This window comes from Kogia breviceps, chromosome 3 (genome assembly GCF_026419965.1).
Source record: "Kogia breviceps isolate mKogBre1 chromosome 3, mKogBre1 haplotype 1, whole genome shotgun sequence".
NCBI classification, from domain to species: Eukaryota; Metazoa; Chordata; class Mammalia; order Artiodactyla; family Physeteridae; genus Kogia; species Kogia breviceps.
The window spans coordinates 177,409,826-177,423,161 of NC_081312.1; the positions used below are offsets into that span (position 1 = coordinate 177,409,826).

Sequence of the window (13,336 nt, forward strand, 5' to 3'; positions counted from 1 at the left end):
CATGAGCCTCTGTGTGTCCAGTCCTCCTCTAAGGACTGAGGATGCAAGAAAAGGTGCAAGATGCGGTTGTTTCCCTAAGGAGCATGCAGTACCCAGGCAGTACTGTTGCCTACAAAATATTGAGAGGTACATGTCATTGTAGCCCCATTGCAATTACCACTACCTCTGTCAATATCTCCTCAGTAAATCTAGATGTTTCCATGAGAAGTTAAATCTATTGGGCATTTTTAGAAGAATGTCTTTAGTTATCAGCTCTTTCACCAATAGGTTAACTTTGGGCAGAAATAGAAAGCTCATGGCTCAGAGTCCTCTTTGAAGCTTTACCACAAATTCAGATCATTTGAATTCCAGTACTCTGTTGAACTCATCTAAAAACAGGGTCTTCGGGCTTCCCTGGTGGCGCAGCGGTTGAGAGTCCGCCTGCCGATGCAGGGGACGCGGGTTCGTGCCCCGGTCCGGGAAGATCCCACGTGCCGCGGAGCGGCTGGGCCCGTGAGCCGTGGCCGCTGCGCCTGCGCGTCCGGAGCCTGTGCTCTGCGACGGGAGAGGCCACAGCAGTGAGAGGCCCGCGTACCGCCAAAAATATAAAAAATAAAATAATAAAAGCAGTGTCTTCAATTACTCTGGATTTTTTTCCCTCATAGCAAAGAATCAGGGCATGAACAAAAAAGGGCATGGCCTAGCTTTAAACGTGTTCGCTATTCAAGTTCTGGAAAAAAAACGCCTTCAGCGCTGCCAAGACAAAAGGGTTTTAAGTCACTTAGATTGCTCCTAGAAAAGAATTGACTTTGTGAAAGGCAGGCATTGCTTAAGGATGATGACACTTGCCATGTCCACAGCAGCTCACATGGTGCCTAGCACGTATTAAGTGCTCAGAAATGTTTGTTGATGACTCATTGACCATTTATCACTTTCTGAAGGGGAGAGAGGTGACAGGGAATGAGCAGGAACCAGAAAAATAATTACAGACTATTAGAACTAGAAGGGAAAGATGGACCACCTAGCGGGTACCCTCAGAAAGCCAGCCCTGGTTACTATAGCTGTTACGGACTGTCCTGTTACCGCTACGATCCAAAGTTAGTAACTGGTTACAAAGGTGAGTGCGGCCTTGGGACCTTATCACATCAGCTCGGTTGGCTGGTGTCAGCCAGCTCCCAGCACTTTGGGATATTTAAAAACATTTCCTTAGGGGTTTATCATAGGGGAATTCCATTCTCATACTACTTGTTTTTTAATAGCCATTAATTTACCTAGATACACAATGATAAAGACTTAATTCAGGCTTAAGGAGGCCTCAGTCAGTCCAAAGAGAAGTCCCCAGTCAAAAAACATTGAAAACTTAGAAAGTCGTATGAATGGACTCACTGGCTAAAAATGTCCTCCCCAAATGCAGATTTTTTTCTTTTTTTCCCCTTCCCTGGATTCTGTAGACAGCAGAGCACGAGCAGTCTGGGTTAGCTTCATCTTCACAGGCAGGCGTGGGGCTTGCGGGAAGGCTGGTTGTAGCAACAGGAACTTAATCCTGGGGTCAGCGCGTTCTCTGGATCGGCTTGGAATTTTTTATTAATATTATGCTTGGACCCCGAGAAAATTCATTCAGCCAGCCTGACTTATGACACCAAATGACTAGTTAACCGTACATACTAATCACATAAATATGGCTTATGGAATGATATAAAATGGTTTATGAAATCACTTTTAAACCATCTTTTCAACAGTAATTACACCTGCCCTGGAATACCTTAAACCAAGCGATGCTGGCAAGAATTGACTTCAGCATCTTCGGTGTTCCCATGGTGATGGTCCAAATTGCCACTGCGATAAAACGACAGGGTTGTTTTAATTTCTCTTCTTCCACTGCATTTCTCTGTTTTCCCCTTTCCCATTAAAACATACTTCATAACATTTCATCATGGGAGAAGTCTGCCTAAGTTTCCAGTTGCTGAAATTTAGTTAAACCATAAAATTGTTTCCAGATTACCAACCGTGAAATGGAAAGACAACCTCATTTATGAATTTATAAATCAGATAATCGCCCTCAAATGAATCCTGAAACCAGAAACACTTTGATGATTAAACAGGAGGGGGAACGTTTTCTCTTTACCGTGTGTCAAAAGAATTGTGTTTCTGTGACGTGGATTTGGCCGCGACTGTGGAACACGCACGTGTGACCGTGGGCACGGCGCCTGGGGCACACGCTGTTTGCTGAGCAGGGGGAGAGAATCGCTCTCCCTTGACCGTCAAGCTCAAGTGTGCCGAACTCTCAAGGTTCTGACAGATCATGTCTCCTTCCTGGTGACCCCGCTGGTGACCCCCCTGGTGCCATAGCCTGCAGGAGGCCACCCAAGGAGCATCCAGTCCGGTCTTTACAGATAGAGAAAGGAGAACAAGTGTGTGGGTATCTGGACTAAATGCAGGGCTTTTGCTCCACAGCATCCAGACCCTCATCCTCCGTCAGCATCATCCCTGGGGAGTCAGGAGAGTGGGGTGCCGTTTGGGGGTTTCCTTTCTCTGCATCCTAAAACCGTTGTCTAGGGGAAGATGGGTGAGAAGCCAAGTACCCACTGAGCCAAGGAGGATGCCGAAGCCATGTACCAAGCCCTGCGGACACCCGTCTGAGAGGACCCACCTGTGCTGAACCATAAGGCAGTTCTCACCACGGTGATGAATCTGTTGACAGTCAATGTCTTGAATCTGGAATGATTCCGGTGCTTTGTTTCAGTTTTTAATGCTGCTGCTCTCCTTTGTTAGACCAGTTAGTGAAAGCGGGTGACCAGAGAGGGACCAGAGAGTTCACCGACTGAGCCCTAATCAGGACCGTGCCTGCGTTGGAATCCAGCGTTGGAATCCATCTGCCGTTTCCCTCCCACCAGACTCTGGCTTATTCTCTGCACCTGTGGACTTACCTACTGTTTACATCTCTTAATATTATTGTCTCTTGAGTGTAGTTAGTTTGTCTCTGCACCTTCGTATCCTGCACTACAGCTTCACAGAACCCCTTAAACCTCTTCCTAACCAAAGCTGTCTAGACCCTAAGAATGTCCTGCCATTTTAAAAGAAATGAAATCCTTTGCATTTGCCTAGGATTGAATAAGAGCAGTAAACTCGGACATCTCGGGGTATGCTCTCCGCTGCTCCTAGGGTCTTGAGTTTGGCTTCCAGCATTACTGTGGGAAGAATGGGGGTTCTGGACAACTTCTACCTGGAACTCAGGTCCCCCCAGAAGTGGTCCATTTCCCAAGAGCTCATTTGTGTGAGTCTATACCCCCGACACATGGAGACCAGCCACCAGCCCATCGTTTCCGAGGTGCCATGCAACTTGGGTCTGATAGACTTGGCATCTCCAATGGGTATTTACTAACCTGCTTTCTCGAGTGGAATTCCTTACTTTTTTTTTTCTCTTTGGCAATGCACTGCTTAATGGCAGACAGGCCGCCAAGAATACACGTATAACTGAAAATGCTCTGCAGCTCACAGGTTTAACGTTCACAGCTATGTCTGGAAACACTTGGAAGGTCACTCTGGGTAGAGGCATATCTCTTCTCACTGTTTGAGATTTCTTCTTTCCACACTATTAGAACAAAGAGATCATACCATTAACGCTTAATTTTTCCCCACAGTGGGTTGACAACCACTATCTCTCCAGACTGCACGACGTACATCCAAGAAACCCAATATTGTGACACAACCATCCGTTTTAAACTAAAGAAAATACATGGAATTCTGAAGTCAGAAGCTTGCAATTGTGAAATGAATCTCAGTGGTTTTTTTTTTTTTACGGCACTAAGAGTTATATTCCAAAGGCAAAGCACAAGACCAAAAAGTTGTGTATGAACAAAATTACCCTTGAAAACCCTCTCGATTGCCATGAAGTTCAAGATACAGATACAGCAGCTCTCGTGAAGTCCAGCACAACCAGTTATTTTGTTCTAGTGAAAGAACAGACCACCATGACTTTTTCTGTAGGGTACCAGATAAAGTAGTTGGCTTGTATTTAAAAGCCACAGTGTCTGACAGTGCTGTTTGTAGCCCAGCAATCATCACCATTGCTCATACTACAAGAGGCCATGGCACTGAGACTCCCAGCGAAGAACGGGGTCCCTTTTCTGTCTCAGGCTGGGACCAGACACTTGCTGATGGGATACGATGGTAGGCCAGGTGTCCACACAGTCTAACTCTTCTCCCTTCTCTTTGATTGTCTTGAACTACCAAGGAGGTACAACTGCATTCACATGCCGTTGCGTGTGTGATGGCCGTCCTTAGCAGAGGTCGCTCTGTGGTTGCGTGCGTGATGGCCGTCCTTAGCAGAGGTCGCTCTGTGGTTGCGTGTGTGATGGCCGTCCTTAGCAGAGGTCGCTCTGTGGTTGCGTGCGTGATGGCCGTCCTTAGCAGAGGTCGCTCTGTGGTTGCGTGTGTGATGGCCGTCCTTAGCAGAGGTCGCTCTGTGGTTGCGTGTGTGATGGCCGTCCTTAGCAGAGGTCGCTCTGTGGTTGCGTGTGTGATGGCCGTCCTTAGCGGAGGTCACTCTGTGGTTGCGTGCGTGATGGCCGTCCTTAGCAGAGGTCACTCTGTGGTTGCGTGTGTGATGGCTGTCCTTAGCAGAGGTCGCTCTGTGGTTGCGTGTGTGATGGCCGTCCTTAGCAGAGGTCGCTCTGTGGTTGCGTGTGTGATGGCCGTCCTTAGCAGAGGTCGCTCTGTGGTTGCGTGTGTGATGGCCGTCCTTAGCAGAGGTCACTCTGTGGTGGTGATTTGATAATGTGCTGGGAATACTGGTAATAGTTCCATGGCACTGCCATTGTCTGCTGTACAGAAATGTGAGCCAGTTTCAAAAGCTGCGTGAATTGTGCGTAGCACTGGAGAGCCCTGAACAGGGAGGTGTAGTATCTGTGCATAATATCAAAATTGGGAAGAGTTTTTATTTAGGTCCTGAGATAACCAAGTTGTTAGGGCTATTTGTTTTCCTGCCCCCAGGTTCCTATGACATTGATTTGAGGACCCTCTGCCCTCAAGGAAGACATTGATTTCAAGCACACTTTTCCATGTTCGTAAGAGACATTCGTTTTGTGTTGCTCTTGGGCCTTACGACAAGTGTTACTCCAAACGCACGACGAACGTCTCCATCATTTACACCACAACCGGTCAGCAGCCTCCCAGCTGCGGGGAGGAGCACAGCTCAGAAGTGGCCTAGGGCCCCACTGGTACAGAGGTCAAATAGTAAAAGAAGGGCGGAAAGGCTCAAAAACACAAAGGTGCACAAAGAGAATTCTTTCCAAGCTTTGCCGTTTTCCATGAGGCCTCTGCTGGTCTGTCCAGTGTCTTTTCCGTAAGGTCATTGGGTGAATACTAAGCTCTGACCATCAAACCTAGAGCTCAGTGGGAATTTGCAAGCTCGTTAGCTACCCCAAGCCAGGTTGGGGTGCACTTTGGAGGCCTGCTAAGTGGAACTTTTATAACCCTCAGATGATCGTTCACCTAGACAAACCAGTCTGAAAGTCATCGTAAGCTTTAACAAACAATTCTCTTGTTTTACAGAGAGAGGATGCAAGCCATGGAGAAACAGATTGCCAGTTTAACTGGCCTTGTTCAGTCTGCGCTTTTTAAAGGGCCCCTTACAAGTAATAGCAAAGATGCATCTAGGTAAAAAAAAAAAAAAAAAAAAGAAAAAAAAGAAAGCAAACCAATTCAAAGTAATTCAATCTGTTTCTCTTTAATGATTAAGATCATTCATTCATTCCAATCGTTTTCTTGTAATCATTTCAAGGCTGAAAATATCCACATCTCTATGAATCATGGTTTGTTTGTTTGCTTGTCTATTTCTGGTAATTCTTTGGCCCAAGAAGGGTAAATGGGCTTCCCAGTGCATGTGGCTTCCTGGACCACTGTGCAGTGCCTGCCGCCACCATCCACGTGTATCCGCATCCTCTGTCATCTGAGAGCCGTGAGCGTGCCTCAGCTGCGTACCTGGGAAGCCTTTTCCATCCCGGCCAGTAGTGGTGCTGATGCTGAAATACCTTCATTGCTTAACACCCTCACTAGCTGCTGCTGATCGCTTAGAGTAGTGAATGGAAGGGGGGAAACGCACCTGGGAAACTATCGCTGACTCTCTTTTTCTTTTCTTCAGCGAGAAAACCATGAAAACCACAGCCAATAAGAACCACACAGATGGTGCAGGTGAGTGTCCTCCAGACCTGCAGGAGGCCTGGAGGCTGCCTTTGATGAGCCTGGTTTGCTTCCAGACGTACTAACCTCTCCCCAAGTCACCTATTTGGTGCAACTTCAGAGGCTTCTGGGGTATCTCCCTACACCACCCCTTCCCTGCTTAATGCTGAAATTCCTGATGAGTCATTAACTTGCAGGGGGGGCCTTTAGTCCTCTCCCTTCCGTCTTCATTCATTTGTTCATTTATGAGGCCATATATCCAACAAATACGTATATGCCTGATACTGGACCAGGACAGTGGACATCACTAGGACAGGGCTCCCTTCTCCCTAATCTGATGCAGAAAATGGATCTGGGACAGGTCATTATATGTGTGCTGAGTGTTAAGAAAAAGTGCAGGATGAATGTTTACCCAACAGAGCTGGCCTCAACCAAGGCCATTTCCCCGAGGAAGTAAAACAAACTGAGGCCAGAAGGACGAGGACAGAAGGAAAGAGCCATTCAAGTAGAGAGCAGAGCAGGTACAGATGCTATGGTGAGGAATTTAGATACTCTTCTACGTGCAAAGGGAAGGCAGTGGAAGGTTCTACGCTGGGGAAGGGCCTCAGCCCAGCTGCAGGATGTGACCGGACGAGAAAGGGGCACGAGCTGATAGGGAGCCCCCATGGGTCAAGGCAGGAGAAAAAGGCATGCTCGGACCAGGGCCTGCTTTCAAATGCCAGCGTCCCCTCAAAGAGGCCCCGGTTATAGTTCCTGTGCACTTTACTAGTGTCCAGGTATATTTGATGTCCACCTTCTCCTGCGGACTCAAGGTGGGCCTCTCTCAAGAATATGAAGTCTTCCCTTCCCTTGGGTTAGAAGTAGAAGTCGTCGCCAGGGACATGCTTGGCTACTGAATTACTCAGGAAGCATGTGGCAAGTTGGGCGAAACCCCTAATTTGGAGGAAGCCGCGGAGTGTAGTGCCACGTGGTAGAATGGACAGAACTGGGGACTGAAGTTGAGATGTCTGTTGGTCCTGGTTCCACGCTAGCCAAGTTCAGGCCCTTCAGCTGTAAAGCCAGCAGGGCTGCTCTTCCAGCATTCCCAGTCCTCATGGGATTGGTTGGTTTACTTAGAAATCAGTCAGTGACCTTGGTGGCAGCCAGACAGAGAATTGTTTCACGGAAGTTGCTGAGCTTGTCTTCATAGCAACTGCCGGTTTGCTTTGGAGATATTTATTCATCTGTTTTCTGATCTATTATGAACCTACAGAAAAAAAAAAAAAGGCACTTACTGAACTCGTAGAAACAGCAGAAGGGTGGTTGCCAGGGGTGGGGGACATGGGAGACGTTGGTCAAAAAGTACCAACTTCCAGTTAGGAGATGAGTAAGTTCTAAGGTACAGCAGGGTGACTGTAGATAACAGTGTTGAACTGTATGCTTGAAAGTTGCCAAGAGAATAGATCTTAACTGTTCTCACCCCAAGGAAGACACGGTCATTCTGTGACAGGATGGGCGAGTTAGGTAATAATCGAATGCCAATATGTAAGTGTATCAAGTCAACACGTTGTACACCTTAGAACTGTACCGTCTTCCGTGCCAATTATAACTAATGAAGTTGGGGAGTTGGGAGGGGGAAGCTACCAAACACTGAAACATTTTCTCCTCTGGATTCTGTTCTAGAAACGATTCCTATCCAGTACCATTGTTCCAATCGATATGTACATGCTGGTTTTTAATTCTTCTTTGTCCCTTTTCCCTTTTGGTGAAATAATAGTTAATAGTAATAACAGGGAGCAGTTAGTGAAGTTCCCTATGTACTAAGTGCTTTTCTAACCTGAACTTGTTACCCCCTGACGCCGCCTCCTGGGATAGGTACACTCGCGACTCCCATGTTCCAGATGAGGACACTGAACACACATCCACACACACATGACACACATCAGCTTCACCGGCCTGTCATGCTTCACCTGTCGTGGTGTCTCATCCTTCGGTGTTAAGGCGCCCCAGTCCCTTTGAAGACATGTAGGTCGCTTCATTTCTTCGTTTTGAAGAAGTTTGCAAATGTCTTTTTTGGAGCATGGGGGAAGGAGTAGGCGTAATTTCTTTGGGATGCATTTCCCAAAGTGGAATTAATAAATCCAAAGGGACAAACAGCTGAATCGCACTGGTGACACACTGCCAGTTTCCTCTTCTGAAAAGGCTGGGCCGATTTTCAGTGCCACTGGCAACACACACGTGGGTTTCTCCCCTGCGTCTCTGCTGAGGTTGGTCTTTCTCATTCTAATCTGTCAGGGCGACATGTGGTCCACAGGGCTTTCGTTGCCATAGCAGCCTTGTACGATGTGCAAAATATATTCTCCTGGAATCCTAGGAAGTTAGCAACGAGAAGTATTATCCCTGTTCTGTAGCCATGTACACGGAATTATGTAGTAAGTCAAGGAAGCTCATTTGGCCAAGGGTACGTGAAAAAGGGAAACCCAGACTTCCTGTTACTTTAGGAATATTTGGTTTACTGTGGGTATAAGAGAACAGAAGGAACTTCCCATTTCACAGTCATAGCATGTGTTTTATAGTGTATTATGTCATTTAAACACATAACCCTGTAAAGAAGATGTTAGCTGTGGAGCTAGTAAGATTCGCAGCCAGTCTAGCCAACCCCAAACCCATTAAATTCCCATCAAATGTGTACTTAATAAGATTTATATTAAGATATACCTGACTGAAGTAAGTTACCTAAGAGCGGACTTGGCAGGAGGAAGAAGAGGCCGTTGCCTGGAGAGGGTGAGATGCAGGGAAGGGAGGTTCCGAGGATAAACTACTTGTTAACTCTCCTCCCTAGACTGGAATGTGACCACCTCACATGTGGGCTCGGAGAGCGGGTCCCAGGTCCTGTGACTAATCTGAAGCGGAATTCATTTACCACGCGGGGGCCCCACCCACCAGATCCGGCTCCCTCCGTAGATTTGGGGGCACCTGCCTACAGCTCTCGGCCTGTCACCACTGCCACCTGCTGCCACTGCAGGTGGGGGGTGGAGGCCAGCGGGGGCCCCTCCCCTCACTCTGCTTAGAGAAATCATCACAGCCAGGGCTTCCCTGGTGGCGCAGTGGCTAAGAATCCACCTGCCAGTGCAGGGGACACGGGTTCGAGCCCCGGTCCGGGAAGATGCCACATGCCGCGGAGCAACTAAGCCCGTGCGCCACAACTACTGAGCCTGCGCTCTAGAGCCCGCGAGCCACAACTACTGAAGCCCACGTGCCTAGAGATGGTGCCCCGCAACAAGAGAAGCCACTGCAGTGAGAAGTCCGCACACCACAGCAAAGAGTAGCCTCCACTCACCGCAACTAGAGAAAGCCCATGTGTAGCAACGAAGACCCAACACAGCCAAAAATAAACTAAAATTTAAAACAATTTTTAAAAATAATCGCAGCCGATCACAGTGGGGTCCTTCTGTGCCAGACACTAGGCGGGGCAGCTTATTATGTGTTAATTCCATCGTCCTGCACAATCACCCTTACACCCATTTTACAGATGAGGAAACTGAGGGGGAGAGAGAGAGAGGTTAAGTCAGTTGCCCAAGTTCGCACAACTAGGAAGTGGATGCTGAGAATGACTTCCAGGTTTCTGGTTTAAATACTTGAGTGAATGATAGTGCCACGGGCTAAAATGAGTTCAAAAGAGATGTGGGGGCTTCCCTGGTGGCGCAGTGGTTGAGAGTCCGCCTGCCGATGCAGAGGACGCGGGTTCGTGCCCCGGTCCGGGAAGATCCCACGTGCCGCGGAGCGGCTGGGCCCGTGAGCCGTGGCCGCTGAGCCTGCGCGTCCGGAGCCTGTGCTCCGCAACGGGAGAGGCCACAGCAGTGAGAGCCCCGCATACCGCAAAAAAAAAAGAGAGAGATATTTGGGGGAAACGAGTAGAAATAATGAATTCAAGCTGCTTGTGGAAAAGTCCTGTAGCAGCATGAAGGGATGAACCGTGTGCTGGGAGCAAAGATGTGGAGGACCTCGGTGGGTGGCGTTGTGGACGTGACCCCCCCTTGAAGTCAGGTCCAGTGAGAGAAGAAGCAGGCCAGCTTTCAGAAGTTGGCCGAGGAAAAAATTAGGGAAGAGGCCGACCAAGACGGGCTGTGGAGAGGGAAAGAAGATGAGGGAAAGGAGAGTTTCAGCTACTGAGAAGGAGAGGAGTGACTGACAAAGGCCAGCATCACATCAGGGGGCCATCATGGCCACCCAGCGTCTGTTGGCTTGACAGCTGACCACTGGCCACCTTCTAAAGGGCCAGTGCGGTGAATGATGGAGTTGGAAACTGGATTTAGTGGATTAAGAGGTTATAGATGAGGAAATTTTGTACATGAGCATAGATTCCATAAAGAAACTCGGTTGTGAAAGATGTATTTTGAAGCCGTTATCGGTACTCAGCTCTCGCAGACGGCGCGTAAGCTTGAGCCTGTCCTCCACGGAGGATGTCGGCGGGGTGCATCGGTGGCCTCAGAATATACCAGGAGAAGCACGATTATTGAAGGAATACGTGCCTTCATTTGGCCGAGGAATTAGCAGGACAGTTCTCATTACCGAACAGGAGTAGCTGGCTAGCGCAGTGTCATTTTTGTTGGAGAAACACCTTGAGGACGTCATTGTTTGTACAGGTGAAGTTGTGTGGTGAGGGCAGGTGGGTGTGCGTGCGTGCACACACACACCTACCTATGATACAGTAACTTGACTGGGTCTTAAGACTTCCAATTCATTGTCATCTCAGAATAGTTGTTCTCGAAGGTGCTGTGTTAACTCGGACAGGCTGCTATTACCGGAAACGTTACTGGATGTTCTTTCACTGAGGACCTCCACAGTTAGAGAACACCCTGGAATAATTACGGAGATGGCAAGTCTTGCTCTTTCGAGGGTGGTTTTGATCTCGGGGGATGGTCCAGAGTTGGTCAGAGTCATGACTGGTGATGACGCAGGTGGCCAGTTGGGCTCATGAAGATAACAAAAGGCTCCCCGTCCGGCCTGCTGGGTCTCCTTTGTAAATCCTTCAAATGCTTTCCCATGTGTTCCCCCGACCCTCCGAGGGGGCCGTGAGAGCCGGGAGGCCAGTTCTGCTGGGACGGGCACCCAGGGGTGAGGAATTGGGTGCTCCGGCAGCTGTCCGTTGGCGTTGCGGAGGCCACGCGAGTAAGAGGACGGTTTCGAGGCACTTCCTTGCTCACTGGCGCACCATCCATAGCCGTGGCAGCGGCTCTGGGAGGCTTGCGGGGCCGTGCATTCTGGGGAAGGACGGACGGGTTTCCACGGCTGTTGAGCGTAGACGGAAAGAGAGGCCGCTGTGCTCGAAGCACTCCCGGTACACAGAGCAGCGAGAGGGTTCTGCTGGGCAAGGCCGGCCTGGGCTAGTAGCAAACCTTCCCCTTTGTCCCTTTCGGGAAAGAGCTGGACAGCCCCTTCAGCTGTGAGTGTGTGTGTGTGAGTGTGTGTGTGTGTGTGTGTGTGTGTGTGTGAGAGAGAGCTGGACAGCCCCTTCAGAGGGGGGGTGTGGGTGTGGGTGTGTGTGTGTGTGTGTGTGTGTGTGTTGCGGATTCCTTGTCTACTCTCTCCCGGAAGCCTCTCCCACGGAACTGCATTGCCCTAAAAAGGAAATGGCATCTCCTTTTGATTCCCACACCTTGCTGGTCCTGTGAGAGCTACTTGGGATTCTTTGGGGGACGTTTTTAAGACAGACTTGCTCAAATCGGGCCCTTCCCAGATGGACTTAGGAACCGCGTGAGGATGACTGAAGTTGCGCTCAGGGAGCAAAAGTTTATGGCAGCAACAAAGCTGCGGAGGAGGAGTTTCTCTCTGCTGCCTTGGTTTTGATTCTTCTCCTAAAGAATATTCGCATCCTGCCTGATTTCCTCACTAAAGGAGATGTACGCAGAGGTCCTGCTGCTTTGCGGCCAGAAACCCGAAGCGGGGAGTACCCAGTTCCTATTAGTTTCCCCTTGGTGATCGGCCAAACCTCTGCCCGGAACTAAGTGGGTGTTCTTGGGGTACAGCTGCCACTAGGAAGCGGTCACAGTGAGCAGCCTGCGTTAGGGCCCAGAGTTTTAAGTTATTTTTTCTATTATAAAAGTATAGGGACTTCCCTGGTGGTCTAGTGGTTTAAGACTCCGTGCTGCCACTGCAGGGGGCATGGGTTTGATCCCTGGTCTGGGAAATAAGATCCCACAAGCCATGCGATGCAGCCCCACCACCCCCAAAAAATATACATATTCACTATGCAAATTTTAAAATACAAAAAGTAGTGATATCAAAAATAGGAAACTCACAGAATACCACCAGCTAGAGTTACTGTTAACACTTTGTTATATGTACATCTTTCTTTTTTCTGTGCACACCCGTGTGTTGAAAGAAGACACATGGGCAGGCAGACAGCTAGGCTCCTTAATATGGCATCGTGTTGTGTACATACCGCTCTGTGATCTCCCTTCCTATAGCGCCAGACTTCTAGAACATGACTCCCACAGACTACACACTGTAACACTGCATGCACGTTCCTTCATTTATTTAAATTCGATTCCCTCTTTTTGCCCTTTAGAGAACCAATGTCATTTTTTAAGATTTTTTTCATCGTGAAAGAAATGGGCATTTTCAGAGTTACCAGTAGTCTGTTGGGATGGGACTTGCAGCGTAGACTTTCCTTCCCGGCATTCTCAGGGACTTTGCTGCTCTTTTCTCCTAGGAACTCCCCAGGTTTCCGGCGGGAAGCCTCATGGCGCCCTGGAGTCCTCGGGGCCACCCAGCCAGCTCCCGCCTGCTGGCACCTCCGCCGCCTACATGAGCCTGCTCGACATGAAGAGGAGTGTGGCCGAGCTCAGGCTGCAGCTCCAGCAGATGCGCCAGCTCCAGGTACAGACCGTGTCCCCCGTGGATGGTGTCCGCTGACTCAATTGCCCGCCATCAGCTTCCTCCACGTCCCATCCGCCTCCTTCCGCCTCCTTTCGCATGCCTGGCCCCATGGCACCTTCTCAGGGTTCTTTCTACCATCCTTTCTAGGGATAACTGAGGACCAGGATGCAGGCGCCATTCTGCAGCGGTCTCCTCTCCCACACACATAATCTTGGTCTAGAGCCTTCCACTGCAGTGGTGGTCTGTTGCCACTTCTTTAAGCTGTGTGTGCTTTTACACACGGAAACAGCATTAAGCCTCTGGTTTTTGGAGGAGA

At 49.1% G+C, this 13,336-nt stretch overlaps 1 protein-coding gene across 50 annotated transcripts in view; it reads left to right on the forward strand.

Annotated features, from left to right (window-relative positions):
• KIAA1217 (KIAA1217 ortholog) overlaps positions 1 to 13,336 on the forward strand; it is a 769,974-nt gene that overhangs the window by 712,687 nt on the left and 43,951 nt on the right. For 34 of the 50 annotated variants that reach the window (XM_067030413.1, XM_067030414.1, XM_067030417.1 and 31 more), the window contains 3 exons: positions 5,533 to 5,637; positions 6,122 to 6,171; positions 12,854 to 13,020. In XM_067030413.1, the coding sequence (XP_066886514.1) occupies positions 5,533 to 5,637; positions 6,122 to 6,171; positions 12,854 to 13,020 (322 nt within the window). The remainder of the gene's footprint in view (positions 1 to 5,532; positions 5,638 to 6,121; positions 6,172 to 12,853; positions 13,021 to 13,336) is intronic. The other 16 variants (XM_067030437.1, XM_067030405.1, XM_067030400.1 and 13 more) reach the window with 1 other exon arrangement.